The sequence below is a fragment of the Octopus sinensis genome, linkage group LG4, assembly GCF_006345805.1.
Source record: "Octopus sinensis linkage group LG4, ASM634580v1, whole genome shotgun sequence".
Lineage (NCBI taxonomy): Eukaryota > Metazoa > Mollusca > Cephalopoda > Octopoda > Octopodidae > Octopus > Octopus sinensis.
This window is the reverse complement of record NC_043000.1, coordinates 114,247,240-114,271,594: the sequence shown is the minus strand read 5'-3', so window position 1 is coordinate 114,271,594 and position 24,355 is coordinate 114,247,240. Positions and strand designations below refer to the sequence as shown.

Below are 24,355 nucleotides of genomic sequence, written 5' to 3'. Positions count from 1 at the left end.
GGAAGGAAGGGTGGAGAGAGTAAGAGAGAGAGAGAGAGAGAGAAGATCAGGTAGAACCAGCAGGGTGGGAGGTGATAAGAGTGAGTTGATTGCTGGTTGAAGAGAAAGAAATGAGAGATAAAGATGGAGGTGGGTAGGGTGGAAGAGATAGTAAAAAAAAGTGAGTGGAAGGATGTGGGGTGGAGATACAGGGGGAGTGAGAGGTGGGGGTGCAGTAGTGTTTTTTATTTTAATTGCTTTTACTGAATTAAAAATGTTGTTGAGAAGTCCCGATTGCATTTTAGCAACATCAGCTCTAACTGCTGCCAAAAGAGGTTAATGTATAGACATTGGTGGGTTCTTAACTAGGGATCCATTCCATATGGACCCCTAGGGGTCATATGGATTTTGTTGTTCAAGACTATCTGCAATAAATCACAATTACACTTCTACAATGCACAAAATATTTAAATTCCTTAATGCAATTCCTTGCAATATTTAGTTATAAAAATATCTTAGGTACAAGGCCTGAAAGTTTTGGGGAAGGGACCAGTCAATTAGATTGACCCCAGTATGCAACTGGTACTTAATTTTTTCAACCTGGAAAGGATGGAAGGCAAAGTTGACCTCGGTGGAATTTGTTAGTTATAAAAATATGGAATGGTTATGAGGGTCCACCTGAGGAATCGAAGGGTGTCCATAAGCAAAACAGTGATTGAGAACCACTGATACACAGCTTATTTTTGGTCTAATTCCTGCAGGTCAACCTGCTTGAAGATTTATGATTAAAGATTTCCAGCCATAACCATATGTCAGACCTGATTGAGCAGCTACATGGGTAAAGATATTCAATTTGGTTGATTACCTGATCAATTTCTGGTGCCAATGGCGCTTCAAATAATACACCTCAACATGGTGTTATCATCGACTGTTCAATTCCTTGAAATGCTTCTATCTACTTGTTCTCATTGTCAAGGCTACTTTACCCTATATAATTTACCTGGAAGCTGTTGTTAATTATTCCAATTACATTGTAGTACTTTCAGGACATGCTGTGGTAGTATTGAATTCTTCTCAATAAGAGTAACTTGTTCTAGTCATTACCTGTGTATCTGCCTTCCTATCTGTTCATTTATCAATGGGTGTGTGTAGGTGCAGTTGTGTGGTAAGAAGCTTGCTTCCCAACCACATGGTTCCGGGTTCAGTCCCACTGCGTGGCACCTTTTGACAAGTGTCTTCTACTATAGCCTCAGGCTGATCAAAGCCTTGGGTGTGGATTTGGTAGATGGAAACTGAAAGAAATGTGTCTGTCTGTGTTTGTCCCTCCCCCATCACCACCACCACTACTTAATGACTGTTGTTGGTATGCTTATGTCCTCATAAGTTAGTAGTTCGGCAAAAAACATACGATAGGCGCTAGAGTGGCTGTGTTGCAAGTAGCTTGCTTCCCAACCACATGGTTCCAGGTTCAGTCCCACTGCATGGCACCTTGGGCAAGTGTCTGAAAGAAGCCTGTCATATATATATAATATATGTGTGTGTGTGTGTATGTATGTATGTTTGTGTGTCTGTATCCCCCCCCCTCACCATTGCTTGACAACCAATGTTGCTGTGTTTACGTCCCCGTAACTTAGTGGTTCAGCAAAAGACACTGATAGAATAAATACTAGGCTTACAAAAAATAAATCCTGAGGTCGATTTGTTCGACTAAAGGTGGTGCTCCAGCATGGCTGCAGTCAAATGACTGAAACAAATAAAAGAAAAAAGAATATATATATATATATATATATATATATATATATATATATATATATATAAAAATAATGTGCATGTGTATCTGCTTTCCCAAATCAATCCATCTCTCTCTCCCTCTCTCTCTTGCCCTAATTTCTATCTACCACTTAGCTTCTCCATTGCTATTTAATATTCCCCTTAGAACTGCTAAAACTAATTTTTACCTTCAAATGTTCATCAGACACTACAAATTACATATTGGTGTTTCCAAAAATTTTTTTTTCTTGTCTCCGGCTTCCACTTCCTTCAATTCCCCCTCCATCTCAATATGTTATTTCTCACCCTGTAGTTCAATCCACACTGTTTCTGTATCATTCCTTACTCTCTCTCTCATCACCAGTGAATGCTTGTGTGTATGTGTGGAGAGGCATCGGAGGTGGATGGTGTTATAGTAAAGCGTATTAAAGAGCTGTTGCACTCTGTGATGCATCTACCCCTACCCGGCTAGAGTGCCATTCCTTTCATCAACTGATTTAACAGGCTTTTGATGTGAGAATCACATCAAAGGACAATCTCAATATTTAAAACAGATTCTATTAATGTCAAACTGGGGGAGGGTTTATTGTTATTGGCAGTGGTAGCAGGATAGAGGAGGGTGGTTGTGAGGCCATGGTAACAGTACCTCTCTAGTATTGGTATTGATGATGGTGGTGGTGGTGGTGGGGCTGTTGTTGGTCATTGTAGGAAGCTGGTGGAGATGGTGATGTTGATAAAGATAACAAGGATTGTGGAGGAGGAGGAGGAGGAGGTGAGATATTCTTTTCTTTTTTTTTTTCCTGAAGGTTTCTTTCTAAGCAGCAAGTAGAATTGTGACCCTCCCCCCAGCACCAGTCCTTGTTGACTTCAAGGTTCCTAAATTCCACCCTCCCACCCACTAACCAAACCATTTTTTTGTCTGTTATCATCTCTTGTTTTACATTACCACTACCATCATCCACTACTACTACTACTACTGCTGCTGCTGCTGCTGCTGCTGCTACTTCTACTACCACCACCACCACCACCACCACCTTCTGCAATATTTTCTTTATTATAGTTACTACCACTATCCTAATTTTATGACATCTCTTACCTTTCTCTGCTGTATGTGTGTGTACTCATCAATATGCACATGTGCGCGCGCGCATACACACACATCTAACTCTTCACTTGAGCTTTGATCTTTTATTCACCACTCCCGACCCCCTTGTTCAAATATCCCCATCCTCATTGTCGCCTGTTCCAATATTTGAAGTTTCACTCCATGTTCCTCCTCCACCTCCTCCCCCTCCTCCATCAGTTTGTGTACCCCTCCACCGCACCAACACCCAGTTCTCTTTGAACTTGTTAACTCCTCTTCCTTGTAGTAAAACCTTGTAACTCTGTGGCATTACAAACTATATGTGATGCCCCTCCCATCTCACCCCTGCCCCCTCAGTATTGCTGTAGATGGAACCATTGACTGTTGTTCTGTTTGTATCTCACTGGGAGGTCAGTAATTCCAGAGACACCTGCTGCCAGAAACCTGTGGGTTATTGGTTAGAATTGGAAGATAGCCATCCAATGTACTCACGCAAGAAGACATCACTGCTTCCATCAGCCTCATACATGGTCAGGTTATGTATGTGTATGTGTGTGTGTGTGTGTATATATGCATGTTTTTATTTATTTATTTATGTATGTGTGTGTGTGTGTGTGTATATGCCTATGTATATTAGGTTTTGAGATGATGTACAGGTATTATATATTAAAAGAAATAAGGTACTCAGAAATCTGGATGGTTTTATATTTACAGATATTAATATTATACGTACGTATCATCATCATCATCATCATCATCGTTTAACGTCCGCCTTCCATGCCTGCATGGGTTGAATGATTTTGACTGAGGGCTGGTGAACCAGACGGCCACACCAGGCTCAAATCTTGATCTGGCAGACATATACACACATATAAAGATGCAACATATATCTGTATAAATACATAGCTGCTGACTTACATGCATGTATGCATACATGCATATAAGCATATGTACATATATGCATACATACATATAAATTGATTTGTGTTTTTTTTTTATTATAACATAATGTATTATACATATAAAATATCTCTGCATAAGGAGTAAGTGCTTACTTACTCCTTATGCAGAGGTATGTTTATACATATAATATGTTATCTTAAAATGAAAATTAAAAAAAAAAACACAAATCAATTTATATCTATGTATGCTTATATACATGTATGCATACATGCATGTAAATCATCTATGTATTTATATACATATGTGTTGTATCTTTATATGTGTGTGTGTATGATAAAAGATGGGTGTTAAATGATGGTGAGACGTATCTAATATATAAAATAGAGGTATGTGTGTATTCGCTTTCCACAAGAAAACGGCTTCATCTATTGTTTCCATACTCGTGATGCATTTCGGACAAATAATAGGCTCTTCATTTGATTTTTTTTAATTAAAAATAAAAAATATTGCTTTTTATGTTACAGTCATGTCTTTGAAATATTTTTAAATATTTACTTCCGGTTTTCTAGCGTCAATGACACAACACATCTCTCTATCTATACCTCTCTATAACATATCTTTCTATCTATATGTATATCTATCTCTCTCTTGCTTTTTATATTACGTTCACATCTTTGAAAGTTTTAAAAATATTTTCTACCAGTTTTCTGGTATCTGTAACTTAACATATGCTCTCTATCTATATCTCTCTATTTATATCTCTCTATCTTTCTATATCTTATCTATCTATCCATCCATCCATCCATATTTCTCTCATTTCTCAAATATATATATATACACACCAGTGGTTCCCAACCTTTTTATTTAAAAGAGTTTTCCCTTTGCGGACCCCAGGTTGGGAATCACTGATGTATATGTATATATAAATGAGAAAATGTGAATTGCTGATGTTGTTTTGGTTTATTGTCAGTCTGTTGCCTCAATCAAGTAGTTTTTCATATTGAAGCTGACAGCAGAGACTTTACATGGTCACTAGCCCTGCTAGAAACAGCAGCCAAATCTTTTTCAAAAGTGGTTAGTCACATTAGATAATGTAGCCCTAGGTGTGCTATGTTTATATAATAAATGTTGTTGGCTTGAACATCTTTGATCATGCGTTTTTGTTGTTGGTGTTTTTAATTGTAGGCTTGTTATGATTCGATTCTTCAGCCATGGCCATTCTGTCTTTGTTTGGGATGTAATATATCCTGGCTCCCTTGAACATGGCCAATGCCAGTTCTCCCTGACTGGCTCCTGCTCCAGTGGCATGTAAAAAGCATTATCCAAACATGGTTGATGCCAGGGCTGCCTGACTGGCTCCTGTGCTGGTGGCATGTAAAAAGCACCCACTACACTCTGAGTGGTTGGCGTTAAGAAAGGCATCCAGCTGTAGAAACAATGCCAGATCAGATTGGAGCCTGGTGCAGTTGCTGGCTCTCCAGACTGGAGTCGAACCATCCAATCCATGCCAGCATGGAAAACGGACATTAACTGATGATGATGATGTTTCCATTATCTTGAATATATGTCAACTTCCTCTTTTAACCTGTAGGTGTGTGGTTTGAGGAATATTTGGTTGCTATTTCTTCATAGTGTCAGGCAGCTGTATAGAGGCTGTGCCATTGGTTCTAAGATCTGGTGGGTCAATTTTGGGCTGATGGGGTTAAACCAAAGCTTAATTACCAATGCCATAAATCAAAGAGGGAATCTAAACCAAGATGGTTGACTTGTTAGAAATAGCAGACAAATTTCCTCCCTCAAATTACATTATAACCTCTTAGGAAATGAAAGACATATTTGAAAATGTTGCCTAAGCTATTAATGCTAGTGGGTGATTTTATTTGGAATGTCTTTGATCATAGAACTGTCAAAACGGGTCTGGTTAGGACTAAACAACAAACCATTTTGAAAAAATAGAATTTAAAACACTTTTAAATCTTCTGTTTAATTTATTTTGGAGAGGCAAAGAGAAAGAGAATTTTGGAAAATTTTCCCATCTTACACTTTGTTTTGCTGAGTTAAATTTTAACCTTTAATTTTTTTTCTGTTTTTCTTCTATTTTCCAGAAATATCGCAATTGGAATTACGAAGAATAGATTTTTCTGCCAATAAGATATCATCAATTCCAATAGTTTTTCGGTCAATGAATACGTTAGAGGAAATGATTCTGGATCACAATCCTTTAACGACACCTCCAGCACATGTAAGTGACGTATTTTTATTTCTGCACATTGCTGTGTGTGTGTGTGTGTGTGTGTGTGTGTGGTGTGTGTGTGTGTGTGTGTGCGCGCGCGCGCACGTATGTGCGTCTGTGTGTGCATGTGTGCACACGTGTAGTGATTATAATGAATGGCAGCAATGTTGACGATGATGTTTAGATTCAGGTAGGATCTCCTTGAGCAGACCTCTTATTAAATATTAATATTTATTTCTTTATTGCCCAGAAGGGGCTAAACATAGAGTGGACAAACAAGGACAGACAGAGGGATTAAGTCGATTACATCGACCCCAGTGCGTAACGGGTACTTATTTAATCGACCCCGAAAAGATGAAAAGCAGAGTCAACCTCGGCAGAATTTGAACTCAGAACGTAACGGCAGACAAAATACCTATTTCTTTATTACCCACAAGGGGCTAAACATAGAGGGGACAAACAAGGACAGACAAAGGGATTAAGTCGATTACATCGACCCCAGTGCGTAACGGGTACTTATTTAATCGACCCCGCAAAGATGAAAGGCAGAGTCAACCTCGGCAGAATTTGAACTCAGAACGTAACGGCAGACAAAATACCGCTAAGCATTTCACCCAGCGTGCTAACGTTTCTGCTAGCCTCGTATTGCATGAGGAATGTATGTATGTAGGTAGTGCAATGAGAGGGAGAAATTTGGGAAGTACTGGTATCCCTCTGTGTATGTAAGTAAACATATAATGTAATTATGGTGTGTATGTGAGAGAGAGAGTTTGTGTGTGTGTGAGAAAGAGTGTTTCTCTGCATATGTGAGTGTGTGTGTGTGTGTGTGTGTGTGTGTTGTAGGCCATTAACTACCTCCATCTATTTTTTAAATAAATCATGATGTAGGAAATGTCTTTTCTGACTCAGTGTTTTCTCAGGTGAAACACATATGCATGCATACGCACACACACATGCACACACACACTCATGCAGGCACATGCTTGCTTGCGCTTGGTCTTATTTTCACCCCTTTGCCCCAGTCACTTTCCATGCAGATAATCTCCTCCTGTTTCTGGCTAAGGACCATTCTTCCCCACCCCACCCAACACCCCCACCCATCACTGAGTCATAATAAATCAGTTTGTCATATTGTTGCTCCTCTCTTCCCCAACATCCCATCTCAAATGTAGAACAGAGAAGGGTCAGTTAGGAGGGAGGGGCTATGGGCTCTCCACCCTCACTCCTGTGGCTCTACTGTTCTGCTCCATTTGTTTCCACATTCAGTTACCAGTGCTGGTAATGGTAATGGTGGTGGTGGTGGTGTGTTACTGAGTCATTGAACTTCTTTGTTCATCCCCCACCCCACTTGTGGAAGCTGTAGTCTAAGGGAGAGAGAGAGAGAGATAGGAATAAAAGCTACCTCACTATCTTATTCCCTTTTCTCCATGGTCAATGCCCCTATTCTCCCCCCCCCCTGTTCTTTTGCCCACCCTTCTACATCTGACCTCATCTCCCATCTATGCTTTCTTCATCATCATCATCACCGCCATCAACACCACCATCACCACCACCATCTTCACCACCACCATCTTCATCACCACTATCTTCATCATCACCACCATCACCACCATCATCACCACCATCATCATTGCTATGATCAACAGTATTATTTCTGTACTCTAATAAGCAACATTAACCACCCCCACTCCCCCATAATCTTTGAGTCATTCTGCAATCAAATTTTTGCTGTTTATCTTTGAACCCATTTATTCTCTTTGAACCATATGTCAAGTGGCACTGAACTAGTACCATTGTTGTGGCAACAGAGTTGCTGTTGCCCATGGTTACACAGAACTGTTGCCATTCCTAGAACTGAGCTGGTACCACTGATACAATGCTACAGAACCAGTAGCATTGTTGGGGTACACAGTTGGTGTCACATGGCACAGAGAGCTATGACTATATGCTTAGGGCATCAAAAGAAGTGATGGTGGGAGGGTCGGTGGGGATTATCACAGAAATGATAAATGGTTTATGGCACAAAAGGAATCACTTTAACCCTTTTGTTACCAACCCCACTGAAACTGCCTCTGACCCTGTAGTACAAATGTCTTGTTTTCATAAGTTTTGAATTAAAGTCTTCCAACAAACCTTAGTCACAATTTATGTTCCTAACACTAGCTTAATGATAACTAAGTTATTTTACTAAATTCTTTGTTATATTTAAAATAATTGAGAGAAACAGAGAGCATCTAAAAATAAATATGGTAACGAAAGGGTTAAACTTGCCAAAATGATATTCGATATGGTTTATATGATCGGAAATATAATTTCAAAGTGTTCTTGATGCCATAATGAAGGACACAATATGCTGTCAGGTATTGAACTTACAACCTTGCAATCATAAGCCATGCACCTTCAAATTACAGAAATATAAGCAACAAAGCAGTATTTTGTCAAATTAGTAAGATCTATATGACAGGCATTGCTGTCATCATGATCATCATCATCATCTGCTTTCCATGCTAGCTTGGGTTGGATGGTTTGACTGAGGAGTGGCAAGCCGGGAGGCTGCACCAGGCTCTAATCTTTTCTGGTAAGGTTTCTACAGCTGGATGCCCTTCCCAACACCAACCACTCCGAGAGTGTAGTGGGTGCTTTTTACATGCCACCGGCACAGGAGCTAGTCAGGTGGCACTGGCAGTTACCATGCTTGAATGGTGCTTTTTATGTGCCACTAATACGGCGGCCAGTCAGGCGGTACTGGATTCGACCATGCTCGAATGGTGTTTTTTATATGCCACCAATACAGCAGCCAGTCAAGTGGTACTGGCATTAACCATGCTCGAATGGTGCTTTTTACATGCCACCAGTCCAGAAGCCAGTCAGGCGGCACTGGCATCAACTGCACTCTGTGTGGTTAAGAAGTTTGCCTTGCAACCAAGTGGTTTTGAGTTCAGTACCATTGCTCAGTATCTTGGGCAAGTGTCTGCTACTGTAGCCTTGGAACGACCAATTCCTTGTGTGTAGATTTGGTTGACAGAAACTAGCAAACTTGTCTTATGTGTATATCATCATCATACGTCTGTTTTCCGTGCTAGCATGGATTGGACGGTTCGACCGGGGTCTGGGAAGGCAGGAGGTTGCACCAGGCTCCAGTTTGATCTTGCAGTGTTTCTACAGCTGGATACCCTTCCTAACGTCAGCCACCCCATGAGTGTAGCGGGTGCTTTTTATGTGCCAGGGGAGGCTGGCAGCGGCCACGATTGGTTGGTACTTTTTATGTGCCTCCGGCACAGAAGCCAGTCAAGGTGGCGCTGGCATCAGCCATGTTCAGATGGTGCTTTTTACGTGCCACTGGTGGCTTGCCTCTTACATGCAAAAAAATGGGTAGGTGGAACAGGATGGATCCAGAGTGCCTTTTAATAATCTATTACCTCACTCTCTCCATCTCTACAACAAAATTGGTTAACCTTAGCTACAGGCTGCTGGTTTATATTTGTTGGTGGTCCAAGATAAATTATTTTATATCCTGCATTTTGTGAACAATAGTGGTGTTGGTGTTAGGTTTCCAATGCTGACAAGAATAATGAAGTGTTTTGTGCAGTGACTACCTTACCCCTTCCCCATGTTTGTTAGGTGGAAAAGGTTATCGTCAGGTGCTAGATGCTGGTCAGCTCAACCCCCCCCCCCGTTCCATTTACTATTACCATCATTGTCATCATTTTGAGCATCATCATCATCATCACAATCATTGCTATCATCACTTTCATCATCATCATCATCCTAACCTCACCTCACCTACTACTACTACTACTATCATCATCGTCATCATCATCATCACCACCACCACCACCACTACCATTTTCTCCTTCACTGCCAGCATCACTTCTAGTCTCTTCATCACCATTTCCATAATTCCTTCCTTATTCTCTGTCTTAGACTAAATGGATTCCTGTTTTAGATGACCAACTATTTTAAGTTTTATTCACCCAGTATTTTCTTTTTCCTTCCTTTCTTCCTTTCCTTTGTTTTCCTCTTCCCCCTCCTATTACTAGTACTGTTATTATTATTATTATTATTATTATCCATTTACCCATAAATATGATTGTTCTAGAACTGAGCCGTTATCTTTACATCACATTGTCTGAACATGTTTTTCTTTTTAATAATCATTCTTTTGTTGTTTGTTCATTTTTATAATTAGAATTGATGTGAATTAATGGAGATATTTTGGTCTGATGCTTTAATCCTGGATAATGGATCTCTCTATATACATGCTATTTAAGTCTTATTGGATGTCTCTGGCCATTTCAATTTATTTACTGACAGTATTATATTTTATTGTGTGTGTGTGTTAAAAAGAGAGAATATATAACTCATTGGTTCTCAAAACTATTTTTTGCCTACAGACCCATTTGATTCCAATTTAATTTGAGGGGGTGGGGATCCCTGATAGCCATTTGATGTCTAAAAGTTCCTATTATATTCTTATGATTAAATATTACTTGGAATTGCATAAAAAAATTGCTTAAATATTTTGTTTATTCTGGAAATGCAGCCAGTTAATTGCAGATAAATTTTAACAGCAAAATCTTATATGGATTCCCAAAGGGCCATATGAATCTTCAAAAGGGCCATGTGGATCCCTAAAGGGCCATATGGACCTTGGTTGAGAACCGCTCTTATAAATATATAAGTCTCTTAAAGAATTTGCTGTTTTTAATTATTGTCATCATCATCATCATCATTTAACATCCGTTGTCCATGTTGGCATGGGTTGGACAGTTTAACCAGGGCTGGTAATTGGAGGGAGCTGTACCAGACTCCAGTCTGATTTGGCATGGCTTTCTATGGCTGGATGACCTTCCTAATGCCAACCACTCTGAGAGTGTAATCGGTGCTTTTATGTGCCACCAGCATGGGTGCTATTTGTGTGACAGCAGTGTCTGACATGATTGATTTTATTCTGCTTGATGGATCTTCTTCTCAAGTACAACATAATGTCAAAGGTCTTGGTCATTGCCTCCGTGAGGCCCAACACTTGAAAGGAACTCAACCGCTTTTCCTCCATGAGGCCTAATGCTCAAAAAGAGCGATGATGTTTCTTAGGCACAAGGCCTGAAATTTTGAGAGAAGAGACCAGTTAATTATATTGATCTCAGTAAAATAAGGGTAAAGACCTCTTTCGGTCATGAATGACCATGGGATTGCACCTAGAAAGTTCCCCTCTGAGGTACAAGTTTTGACAAGGTTGTTCATGGAAGATCAGCAGTCACCCATGCATACCAGCCTCCCTTCTCGATGTCACCAATGTTAACCAAGGGAAAGGCAAAGGGGCAAATACAGCGTGGCACCACTGACACCGCAACTCATTTCTACAGCTGAGTGAACTGGCACAACATAAAATAAAGTGTCTGGCTCAAGAACACAACACAAAGCCTGGTCCAGAGATTGAATTCACTAGCTCATGATTGTGAGCCAAATGCTCTAAACACTGAGTCTGGTATTTCATTTGAACCAGGAGCAAGAAAGGTAAAGTTAACGATAGCAAGATTTGAATCTAGAATGTGTTGAACCGAAATAAATACAATGACTATTTTGACCCACAGTGTAATAATTTTGCCAGTCACAGCTATGCTAAGCTCTAGTTGTCTGTTTTGGCATCAGTTCTGCTGCCAGATGCCATTCCTAATGCCAACCACTAAGACAAACAAGCAATGACACAAAACCCCCACTCTGAAGAATATTGTATAGGTATTATTGACAGCAAACATTTATATGAAAGATTAAAAATATGGGGAAAGATAGAAATGCCAGATGGCTGGCATCAGAAAATGGAAATAGTAGTGTCAAAAAATCAGGAGAAGGAACTTGAAAAGGAACTTGAGGATGAATATATGTTCTTAAAAGGAATATTGGCACCGGAAAGGAGGGAGGAACTAGAAGAAATATACGAGGTTGAATTTGTAGACTTTTATGGTTTTCATGGCAAAATAGGAAAAAAGGACAAGTGATGTTGACTGATGGGGCAGTTAACATCACTTTCATCTCTCATTTTTCACCCTTTTTCTTATCATATCATACAGACTTTTTTTTTGGATGTTTTGTGTCCCCAATGTGTTGTAGTGTCCCCTCTATGTAAGACCTTTATGGTTAATAAAAAATCAACAGTGTGTACTGGGTACTTTCTATGTGGCACCAGCTCAGATGCTTTTAACATGGTACCAGTGTGGGTGCTTTTTTATGTGGTGTCAGGACAAGTGCCTTTAATACGGCACTGGCACGGGTGCTCTTAGCATGGCACCAGTACAGGTTCTTTGTACTTGGCATCAGTCTACCGTTGTATTGTTATTATAACAACTACTTAAATAATCTTTTTTGTGTTACAGGTTTGTACAAAGGGAAAAGCCCATGTCATGAAGTTCTTACAGAAGGTAGCTGACCGGAACAAAGCACTTCTCAATGACAACGAAATGAAGTGGAACTGTAGGAAATCCTTCCCTCAGCCTGCTGCGTAAGTATCTTTTGTGAAGCATCTCCCGTAATGCCCTTCCATACCTATTTCTTTACTACCCACAAGGGGATAAACCCAGAGACGACAAACAAGGACAGACAAATGGATTAATTCGATTACATCGACTCCAGTGTGTAACTGGTACTTATTTAATCGATCCCGAAAGGATGAAAGGCAAAGTCAACCTCGGTGGAATTTGAACTCAGTACGTAGCGGCAGATGAAATACCGCTAAGCATTTTGCCCGGTGGGCTAACGTTTCTGCCAGCTTGCCGCCTTTCAAAATGTTCCTTCTCGAGCCATGCCAGGTTCATAAGGGTCAGTTTCCCGGTTTCAGTGGTGTAGAAATTCATCACCTGGACAGGATGTCAGTCCATCGCAGAATTACTTATTTTTGCCAGCTGAGTGGACTGGAGCAACCATACCATCACACTACCACTACTGCTGTTACTGATAGCTGATTGGTTTAAACCTCATTCATTATCGCTGTAGGTTTATGTTACTGCTATGCTTCCATACACTTAAACTTCTCACTCACAACATTTCAGCACATTTTGTTGTTGTTGTTGTTTACATTAGATAGTGTATTCCTAGATACACTATGAATAAAAGACTGGATGGTTCTGACTGTAACATTATATAAATCTCTAGCATTCCAGCAGACTTATATAATGTTACAACCAGAAGCATCTTGTTTCTTTTTTTTTTATTTTAATTTGATAGTGTATCTTAAGGCTACACATTATTCAATGTGTCCTTCATTTTTAAAGACTGTTGTGTGCATGAATTTAGGGATAGTTAGGTATTTCTAGCGATTCAAGAGAACACACAAAAGCTTTTGTTTTGGTTTGAGGTTTGGTTTTTTCACCCTCAAAATCTCTTCCTATTGTTTCCCTCCTCCTCTACTACTACTACTTTTACTACAACTATTGCTACCAACACTACTACCACTAACACTACTACTACTACTACCACCACCAACACCACCACTACTACTAGTAGTAGTTGGTAAACATCAGCTGCTACCACCAGCACAATTACCACTTGTAATGCTATTACTACAGCTTCTATTACCACTCCCACTTGTAATTCTTTTACTATTGCTATGAGACTACTACTACTACAACCACCACCATTGGCATTAGTATTTATTTTTCCACTGTTTCTTCAACTAAAATCTTCATTACGTCACATTTCTGATTTTCAAATGTTCGAATTAGTTGGGTGTACCCTCGTTAGTAGTCATTAAATTAGACACAATGGTCATCAATTAAATGTACAAACGCGACCATCACATAGACACTTGTGCTCTTATATAACCTGTACAAAATACAAATGTACTCTTAATATAATCCTTACAATATACAATTGTATTCTTGTATCTTCTTCTTTGGTTGTCCGTTGTAGGTCAACATTCATCACCACCATCATCATCATCGTTTAATGTCTGCCATCCATGCTAGCATTGTATGGGATGGTTTCACAAGATCTGGCCTGGTAGAAGCTTGCATCAGACTTCTGGGACTGTTTTGGCAGGATTTTTACAGCTGGATGCTCTTTCTTACATCAACTACTCAGTTCCTTCCTTCTCGAGCCACGCCTGGCTCATAAGGGCCGGTTTCCTGGTTTCCTTGGCGTATAAGTTCCCCACCTGGACAGGACGCCAGTCCGTCGCGGGTGAGCTGCAAGATGCAGGAGGAGAGAGTGAGAGGAAGTTGTGGCGAAAGAGTCAGCAGAAGTTCGCCATTACCTTCTGCCTGAGCCGCGTGGAGCTTAGGTGTGTCACTCATAAACACACACATTGCCTAGTCTGAGATTCGAACCCACGAGCCCGTTGCTCTAATCACTAGGCCATGTGCCTTCACAACCAATCAGCAGAGTGGACTTAGGTTCTTTTTTACATGGCACAAGCACATCCAAGGCCAGTTTTTGGCAAGGATTTTACAGCTGGATGCCCTTCTGAACACCAACCACTTTACAGTGTGGACCAAGTGCTTTTATGTGTTACCTGCACTGACAGGGTCACCAAGTATTTGCAAGACAAAAAAATAACCTAGTGCCGCCATGACTGGTTTCTGTGCCGGTGGCATGTAAAACGCACCAGCCGATCATGGCCGCTGCTAGCCTTCCCTGGCACCTGTGCCGGTGGCAGGTAAAAAGCACCCACTACACTCATGGAGTGGTTGGCATTAGGAAGGGCATCCAGCTGTATAAACACTGCCTGATCAGACTGGAGCCTGGTGCAGCCTCCTGGCTGCCCAGGCCCCGGTTGAACCATCCAACACGTGCGAGCACGGAAAACAGACGTTAAACGGTGGTGGTGGTGGTGAAAAGTTATAGTGAGACAGATACAGGTGTCTTGCAGTAGAAGAAGTAGAAGGTTACCCAACTGGAGAGAGAGAGAGAGCAGGAATGAAAACTGAAGCAGAGAAATCATCTCTATCAAGCTCTCATGTGGGCCACAAGGCCTGCCCTTGATCTGCAGCAGTGATGACATCTGCTGCAGGTGAAGCTACCTAATGCAACAGAGCAGTAACGCTTCTCATGTGCTCTTTCGTATTCCCTCTCTAGTTTCTAGCCTGTCGTATATATATATATATATTATATATATATATATATATATATACATATATATACAATTAAATTATACCTCCGTATAATTTAATTGTACTGGACTTAGTGTGATTGTACCCTCACTTCTAATCCTTTTAATGTAGTTATGTCCCTCTTAATGTGGTTGTATCTCTAACTTAATTCTACTCCCTTTTTTTTTATTGCACCCTTAAACTCTACATTATTGTCCCTTTTGTTGTACCCCTTTGAGTATGATGGTACCTTAGCAGTTCGGCAAAAGAGACTGATAGAATAAGTACTAGGCTTTAAAAAAAAAGTCCTGGGCTTGATTTCTTTGACCAAAAATCATCAAGGCGGCACCTTGGCATGGCCGCAGCCAAATGACTGAATCGTGTAAAAGAGAATAAAAGAAAATACCCTTGGTTATTCTTCCGTCATTGGGGTTTTTATCCTTAATTGTACTCCACTTAATGAGAATATATCCTTAGTTCAACATTGTACTCTCCTTTGTTTCCTTTGTTTAATTGTACTCTTCGTTAATGTGCTGATTGAACTCTGGATTGTATTTCTACCAATTTCTTTTTTCAAATGTAAATAATTCACCATCATCATCATCCGTTTTCCATGCTGGCATGGGTTGGACGGTTCGACTGGGGTCTGGGAAGCCAGGAGGCTGTGCCAAGCTCCAGTCTGATCTGATGGTGTTTCTACAGCTGGATGCCCTTCCTAATGCCAACCACTCTGTGAGTGTAGCGGGTGCTTTTTACGTGCCACCGGAACAGGGGCCAGAGGAGGCTGGAAAACAGCCATGATCAGTTAGTGCTTTTTCTGTGTCACCAACACGGATGCCAGTCAGGTGGCGCTGGCATCAGTCACATTCGGACGGTGCTTTTTACTATTATAACTACAATTTCCATTTGATTTTTATTTTGATGTTTGATGTTGATGTATTTAGAAAAAAAAAAGAAACAAAAATTAAATGAATACTAATTTCTCTCGATATGTTGTTTGTTTGTATTTGCAGACCCACAGAAGAATTTACTAATTTGTCACCAGAACAGCGCTGGAAACGACACATGCTCAGTAGTGATTCTGGCTATATCGATGGTAGCGACAAGAGTAACTGGTCCTTACTTGAGGTAAATAAGCTGTCCCCTCCAGCATGGCCTGAATGTGTGTCTGCTACCCCGTTGGCTCCTTGTTACGAATACATTATGAGGAAACTTGGCAACAACACCAACAACCATCACCACCACCTTCAACAATCAACTCGACTCTATGACAATAGAATAGAGGTAGTCTTCATTTTGTCTCTCCTGTAGCTTACGACCAAAACACGGCTTTTATAGATCAGCTTAGGTGCACCTTCTTTATTTAACACAATTTCCCCCCTTTTTTTTTTTGTTATTTTGGAGGTCGCTAACTGCTGACTCTAATTAAGGGAAACCCTTGCAAATCCCTTTAACCCTTTAGCATTCAAATTTCTTTGTCAAATGTTTCGTTTAATTTATTCACATTGTTTGGAATTAATCACACATTATCTTGTAGCTTCAAGATTTCAATGGTGTGTTTCTCTATTTTTAGAGTGACATTGTAGGATAGGTGAGAGAGTCTGGATCTGGCCAGTTTCAACATAAAACAAGTAGAATATTTAGGCCGGATGTGGTTGGATTAAATGCTAAAGGGTTAAGCTTATATATAGTTAATTAAAAAATCATTTTGTTAAAGTCTAAACTATTTAAAAAATTTTTTTTTTTGTTATCCAGCTTTCTACTAATTTTTTGCTTTCAGTATTTGTTTAAATTATAATTTTTTGTAGTGCTTATAAAATTTCAAATTCCTTGAAGTGGTAGAAATGGTAGATCGCTGCTGGGCTTCAGGCATTCTGCTCAACTAGTAGTCTTAGTTGAAATGACAAACCAGAATTAGTTCTGGTTTACGTTCTCTCCAGGTTCAATGACATATATACCAGTCATATACTAAGCATCAACTTTATTGACTGGACTCCTTTCTGGTTCCTTATGCTTTGAGTTCAAATCCTGCCATGTTTAGACTTTTCTTCTTTTCGGAATCAATAAAACACCAGTGAATGGGCCTGTGGTATTGAGTAACACCTTCCCCTAAATCTCAGGCCTTGTGCCTATACAAGAATCAGTTATTAGCCCTGGGAAGGCAGCAAACTGGCAGGATCGTTAGCATGCTGGATGAAATGCTTAGCGATATTGCGCCTGTCGCTGCATTCTGAGTTCAAACTTCGCCGAGGTTGACTTTGCCTTTCATCCTTTCGGGGTCAATAAATTAAGTACCAGTGAAACACTGGGGTTGATATAATTGACTAGTCCCCTTCCCCAAAATTTCAGGCCCTGTGCCTTTAGTAGAAAAGATTATTAGCCTTGGGCCTATTTAAGAAAATGTTGTTGCTATTTATGCCTTACTCTTTTACTCTCTTTTACTTCTTTCAGTCATTTGACTGTGGCCGTGCTGGAGCACCACCTTTAGTTGAGCAAATCGACCCCAGGACTTATTCTTTATAAGCCTAGTATCAGTCTTTTTTGCTGAACCGCTAAATTACGAGGACGTAAACACACCAGCATCGGTTGTCAAGCGATGTTGGGGGGGGGGGTGAACCACAAACATATACACACACACACACACACACACACACACACACACACACAACACACACACACACACACATACATATATATATATATACACATATATACGATGAGCTTCTTTCAGTTTCCGTCTACCGAATCCATTCACAAGGCTTTGGTCGGCCTGAGGCTATAGTAGAAGACACTTGCCCAAGGTGCCATGCAGTGAGACTGAACCCAGAACCATATGGTTTGTAAGCAAGCTACTTACCACACAGCCACACCTATGCCTATATATAGATACAAGGTTAGAAATATGTTCAAGTCTAGAGTAAACTGCTGAATGGATTCTCAGTTGCTGTCTAGTTTCATTTACTAATCCTATGGAAGATTTCAAGGAGCAAACGTTTATGAGGTTGTTTGAACATGATCTGCTTGAGGTGGCAGTCAAATCTACCTCAAATCACACTCTCACTCTATTGTCTTGAAAAAACTGTAAGGACACGAGATAATGTAGCCCTAGGTTTTGATATTGGTAGTGGGGGAAATGGTTTTGGCTGGAATAGGGCCGACCTAGGACCAAACAACAATACCAGGGGCCTCCTCAAGTTAACAAGCTTTATTTTTTTTTTTAACCTGCTAGAAATAGCAGTCAAATATCTCTCTGATCACACCTATCATTTTAAGAAAGAAAGGATAGATCAGATAATGTTGTTCTAAGTATGAAAGGCAAAATGTTGCAGCTGAGATATCTTTGGTAACAGCCTGTTGCATCTGGCTGCCGGGGTTTAAACAAGAATGCTAGATTTCCATCTTGTCCCCTACGAAATTGGGACGAAACGAAGCAGTTAGTTCATCATTCTACCATTTCTGCCACTTTCTGGTTCTAGTCATTAGTTTTACTATTCTCTGTAGAACACCTAAAGACTAGCAGCTCTAAGACATTTCTACCTGGCTTATGCTTAGCTTACGTTTCCTTCTTTCCTTCCTTAACAAATTGATCTTTGAATCAAGCAGGGAGCCAAGTTTCCTTCACTTTTCTTTACTCTTTCTTCCTCACTGTTTGGAGTGTGTCACCTTTCCCTCCTCTCAAACTATTCTAACTTCTGTTTTTATGTTTTGTGTCTCCTTCCTATGATATTCAAGAGGTACACCATGTGTGGTTCATGGTCTCTGGTCTGGTACATACCCTTCCTGTTTTATTCTTTTATTTCAGATGTTCTGCTACCAATTTATTTATCTTAAATATTTTTGTGTTATTGTCAGTGAGTATTTGTTAAAAAAAAAAGAAATATAAAAGAAAAATCCAGATTTAATCTCACTGTCAACAAACTAATGATATCATTTCTGTCAACAAGCCAAAGATATCATTTCTGTCTATTTACAAACCAATGATATCGTTTCTGTCAGTCAACAAATCAATGATATCATTTCCATCTGTCAACAGACCAATGATATCGTTTTTGTGTGTCAACAAACCAATGATATTGTTTCCATCTGTCAATAAACAAATGATATCATTTCTGTCTGTCAACAAACCAATGATATCATTTCTGACTGTCAACAAACCAAAGATATCATTTCTGTCTGTCAACAAACCAATGATATTGTTTCTGTCTGTCAATAAACAAATGATATCATTTCTGTCAGTCAACAAACCAATGATATCGTTTCTGTCAGTCAACAAACCAATGATATCGTTTCTGTCAGTCAACAAACCAATGATATCGTTTCTGTCAGTCAACAAACCAATGATATCGTTTTCGTCTGTCAACAAACCAATGATATTTTTTCTGTCTGTCAATAAACAAATATCATTTCTGTCTGTCAATAAACAAATATCATTTCTGTCTGTCAACAAACCAATGATATCATTTCTCTGTCTACAAACCTATGGTTCCAGTTCCCTCTGTCAACAAAACCAATGGTATTTTTTTCTGTCAACACACCAGTGATATCATTTCTGTCTGTCAACAAAGCAGCGTTATCATTCTGTCAACAAGCCAGTGATATCATCTCCCCATGTTTGTTTTCTGTTGTATTTATCACTATTACACTGGGGCATGCCTCTCTCTCTTTCTCTCTGTCTATCTATCTACCTATCTATATATATATATACATATATATATGTATGTATGTATATAAACTAGTGTTTACTTATTAGTACACAACATGAATGCATGTTTGTCTGTGTGTCCACACCAGTATCTTTCATTTCCACATCTGTTATGCGTGTGTGTACCTGTCCACCATATTTAAATCATTGAAAGAGTTTCTTCCGTTTGTTTTTTATTTAATATTTATTGTCCAGTTTAACTCCTTTTTTTGAGTTTACATCCATAATTACTCATCCACGATCTACTATAGTCCATATCCATCTCCGTCCATTTGTATCGTCCACTCCACATATAATTACATTCAACGACCGTCCGCCCTCGTTAGTCATTCATTGAGTACCTCTGACCCCTGACTTTTGTAAGCAAGAATACCCTCTCCCCACTGCACACACACATGCAGTCGCTACAGTTCTGAAAGATTAATGGTAAAGCACAGATAGTCTAGGTGTGTAGTGGGTATGTGGGATATTTGGTAGAAAACTAGAAACTGGTGATGGATGAACACCACCACCACATACCACCTGGGTCATTTGCACTCATAATATATGCATAGACAAAACCCTGCGTTCCACACACACACACTTCTCAATTGCAGTGCGCATATATGTGTTTATATATATATATATATATATACACACACACTAACAACATCTATGTACACATGGTTACATCCAGTCACTAAATACACAAGCGGTTATTCATGGTCAGTCATGTTTACACACACACACACACACACACACTCTCCCTCTCTCCGACTAACATACACAGACTGTATGTGTTCATTATAGACACATGCGTCTCACTCCATACCCACATTTTATTCGTTTATTTGTTTCAGTCATTTGACTGTTGCCATGCTGGAGCACTGAAATATAAATGATACAAAATAGCCCGGCACACACACACACTTATACATGCTCACCCCATAAAGACAATACACACACACACACACACACACAGCTGTGTGTGCACTCACACACACACACACACACATGTACACACACTGTAAAAGTGTATTGCAAACCCACACTGTAAACACACAAGGGTGTGTGCACTTTATATACTTTCTCTCTAATGAACTAATGACACCTACTTTTATTTATGTGCCCTGTCGCTACTCATGTACAGTGACACATCTACACACTCTATAAACACACCCATACATCCATTCAGGTGCTGTAACACCACATATTATATATACACTCACTAAACAAACATACATACTACGTATAACTTGCCCCCCACATACACACCTCTCATTCCCCCCTGTTCTTGCGTGAACGCATAAACTTCTCTAATTGTTCATTTTAGATTACTTTATAAACACAGCAGTCTGTTAAGATTGTTTAATTACCTTTCGTCTTCTTTATATAATTTAGGAAGATAATTAATTCTGCTCCTCACCGTCCTCCACACAGCCCCATTTTAAAAGACTTGTTAGTCATATCGTATCTGTGTGTTAATGTTTTGGAACCTCATAGTAAAACGTCGAGTTTCTATTGGTTGCTTAGATTTTTCTGTGTTGTACAACCAGTTCTCACTGCTGGCTTGTAGGGCCAGCTGATATTTAGACAATCTGAGCTTTCAATACTGGCTGTATTACAAGGCAAGGTGACTGACTGTATCAGCCCTTACTGTTAGTTATGTTGTAGGGTAGTGGTTCTCAACCAGGGTCCCGTATAAGATTTTTGTTGTTAAAATTTATGTGCAATAAATTACTTGTACTTCTTCAATATACCAAATGTCTTAATTATTCTCATAAAATTCCTCATAATATTTATTTCTAAAAGTCATCATCATCATCATCATTTAACATCCGTTTCCCATGCTGGCATGGGTTGGATGGTTTGACTGAGGTCTGGAGAGCCAGCGGCTGCTCCAGGTTCCAGTCTGATCTGACAATGTTTCTACAGCTGGATGCCCTTACTAATGCCAGCCACTCTGTGAGTGTAGTGGGTACTTTTTACGTACCACCAGCGCAGGAGCCAGTCAGGTGGCTCTGGCATCGATCATGTTTGGATAATGCTTTTTACGTGCCATCAGCACAGGGGATAGGTAGGGGATGGGATTTTTTAGAACATCAAATGGCTGTGCACATCCATCCATCCAAGTAAAAATAGGAATCAAAGGGATCCACAGGTAAACAAATGCTTGAGAAACCTTGTAGGGATCTGATTAGATATCCCTACCTCTCATCACTGTCAGCTGACCTAAGACTGAATTTGTCCTTTTTTTTTATATTTAATATCTTTTCCATATGCCTTATTGTCATCTCCTCCTCCTCCACCACTGCCACAAGAGTCGTATAGGTCTGCAACACAGCCAGGTAGTCTTGCTTCCCCATCCATTCACACATCACCTCACAATACCCTTTTCTCTCTCTGCTCTGTTTGTCAACATTGGGGGCCAGTTAAACCTTTCTCCTCATCAGCTAACCACACTTACATTGACTTGTCTCTGTGCAGTTCTGCCTGGATACATGCTTGTGTGCGGATATCTTTCTCTGTATATGCGTTCATTTGCCTACAAAATGAGAACTGCTCTGAATTGAACTCACTTGAGTGTATTCACTTTAGCCAGCAACTACTGGAGTTGCAGCCTTTCACCTCTCTTTCTCTTCTGTTTTCTCTATCGACACAACAACAGCACATTATAAAGGTATTAAGTTACCATTCTATTAACCCTTTTGATACCGACCTGGCAGAAACCGGCTCTGGTTCTGAGTACAAATGTCTTGTTTTCATAAGTTTAGAATTAAAATCTTCCACCAAACCTTAGTCACACGTTATGTTCCTAACACTAGCTTAATGATAACTAAGTTATTTTACTAAATTCTTTGTTACATTTAAAATAATTGAAAGAAACACAGAGCATCTCAACAGAACTAGATTAACAAAAGGGTTAAAGCTGGCATGATAAAGTCAGTGACAATATCTCGAGCCTACAAGGTAGTCTCTACATGAATAATCAACTTGCAAGAAATAGCAACTAAATATCCCTCACTACCTTACTATCATAAAAAAACGAGGAACCCATTAGATACTGCTGTCTTTGGTACATTAGAGATGAAGGAAGAACAGGTGTCAAAGCTGGGTTCCCCCTTTGATCCTAGACCTGCTGCAATGGGAGTGAAACTACAGCCATAAGGAACAATTATAGCCTGCACAGTCCACAGCTAACAACTGCTAACAACTTCAGCAGAAGTTGCAGTCATTATTGCAACATTTGGACATGTTTAAATAGGTCACCACAGCCTTCTGGAGGAAACTCTGTGTATGTGTGTGTGCGGGGTGGTGGTGGCTGTAATTGTGTAGTTGCCTTTGATGTTGCATGTGTGTGGATGTGCAGTAGATCAATATTTTAGTGTCTCATATTGATTGGGGAAAAATAACAAAGAAAGCAAAATTACATTGTAACATTGATTTATGACTCTTCTATCACGTGTGTGTGTGTACTCTCTTTTACTTGCTTCAGTCATTTGACTGTGGCCTTGCTGGAGCACCGCCTTTAGTCGAGCGAATCGACCCCAGGACTTATTCTTTGTAAGCCTAGTACTTATTCTGTCGGTCTCTTTTGCCGGACCGCTAAGTTACTGGGACGTGAACGCACCAGCATCGATTGTCAAGCGATGTTGGGGGGGACAAACACAAACACACTCACACACACACATACATATATACGACGGGCTTCTTTCAGTTTCCGTCTAATAGATCCGCCCACAAGGTTTTGGCTGACCCGAGGCTATAGTAGAAGACACTTGCCCAAGGTACCACGCAGTGGGACTGAACCCAGAACCATATGGTTCAAAAGCAAGCTAGTTACCACACAGCCACTCCTGCACCTATATATATATATATATATAAAGAATTTTTGGAGGTTTGAAAATGTGCCTAAGTCTTAAAACGTAATTGTTTGTTGCATTTTCAAACCCCAAAACAAATTCTATATTCTTTCCTGCATGGCAATACATGCCATTTCTCCATACACACACACACGCACGAAATACCAGCAAGGAAAATGTGAAAATGATAGTGATATTTGCATACATTTATTATTGCAGCTATATAACATTTTATATATCAACTTTATAATACCATCCATCATTCCCTGTTTAAATTTCAGTTATACTTTTGATTTTCTCATTCAATGATTACCCCATCTCCTACACACATACATTGTATCTGAGCATTAAGCAGGTGAAGGGTATATCTCCTGGATGGTATGCTAATGTCTTGCAGGTAGCTTCCCTTCACCAATATCCATTTAAATGTAAGAAAAGATATTTTTGGGTCACAATTTCAAACCAGTTTACCATTTTATGTACTTCATGACCTACTCAGCCCATTAGCCAATCACATCACTACTATTAAGTCTCTGAGCCAGGGTTGATTACTGGTATTCTTGACTTCCATTCTTTGATGAAAAATAATTAATGAAATCTGCAAGAAGTTACCTCTCTGATAGCAGAAATGGTTTTACACCTGATTGATTTTGATCTAAAGAAGTGTTTCTCAACCATTTCTTATCTGTGGACCCCTTTCGTTCCTATTTTATTTGGGTAGACCCTAATGCCCATTCACCGTGTAAAAAATCCTATTAT

General features: G+C 39.8%; 1 protein-coding gene across 16 annotated transcripts in view; it reads left to right on the top strand.

The window, feature by feature from the left end:
- The window catches only part of LOC115210975 (leucine-rich repeat and calponin homology domain-containing protein 4-like), a 303,130-nt gene that overhangs the window by 146,684 nt on the left and 132,091 nt on the right, over positions 1-24,355 (top strand). For 13 of the 16 annotated variants that reach the window (XM_036502375.1, XM_036502378.1, XM_036502373.1 and 10 more), the window contains exons 5-7: positions 5,842-5,978; positions 12,344-12,468; positions 16,066-16,336. In XM_036502375.1, coding sequence (XP_036358268.1) covers positions 5,842-5,978; positions 12,344-12,468; positions 16,066-16,336 — 533 coding nt within the window. The remainder of the gene's footprint in view (positions 1-5,841; positions 5,979-12,343; positions 12,469-16,065; positions 16,337-24,355) is intronic. The other 3 variants (XM_036502385.1, XM_036502381.1, XM_036502386.1) reach the window with 1 other exon arrangement.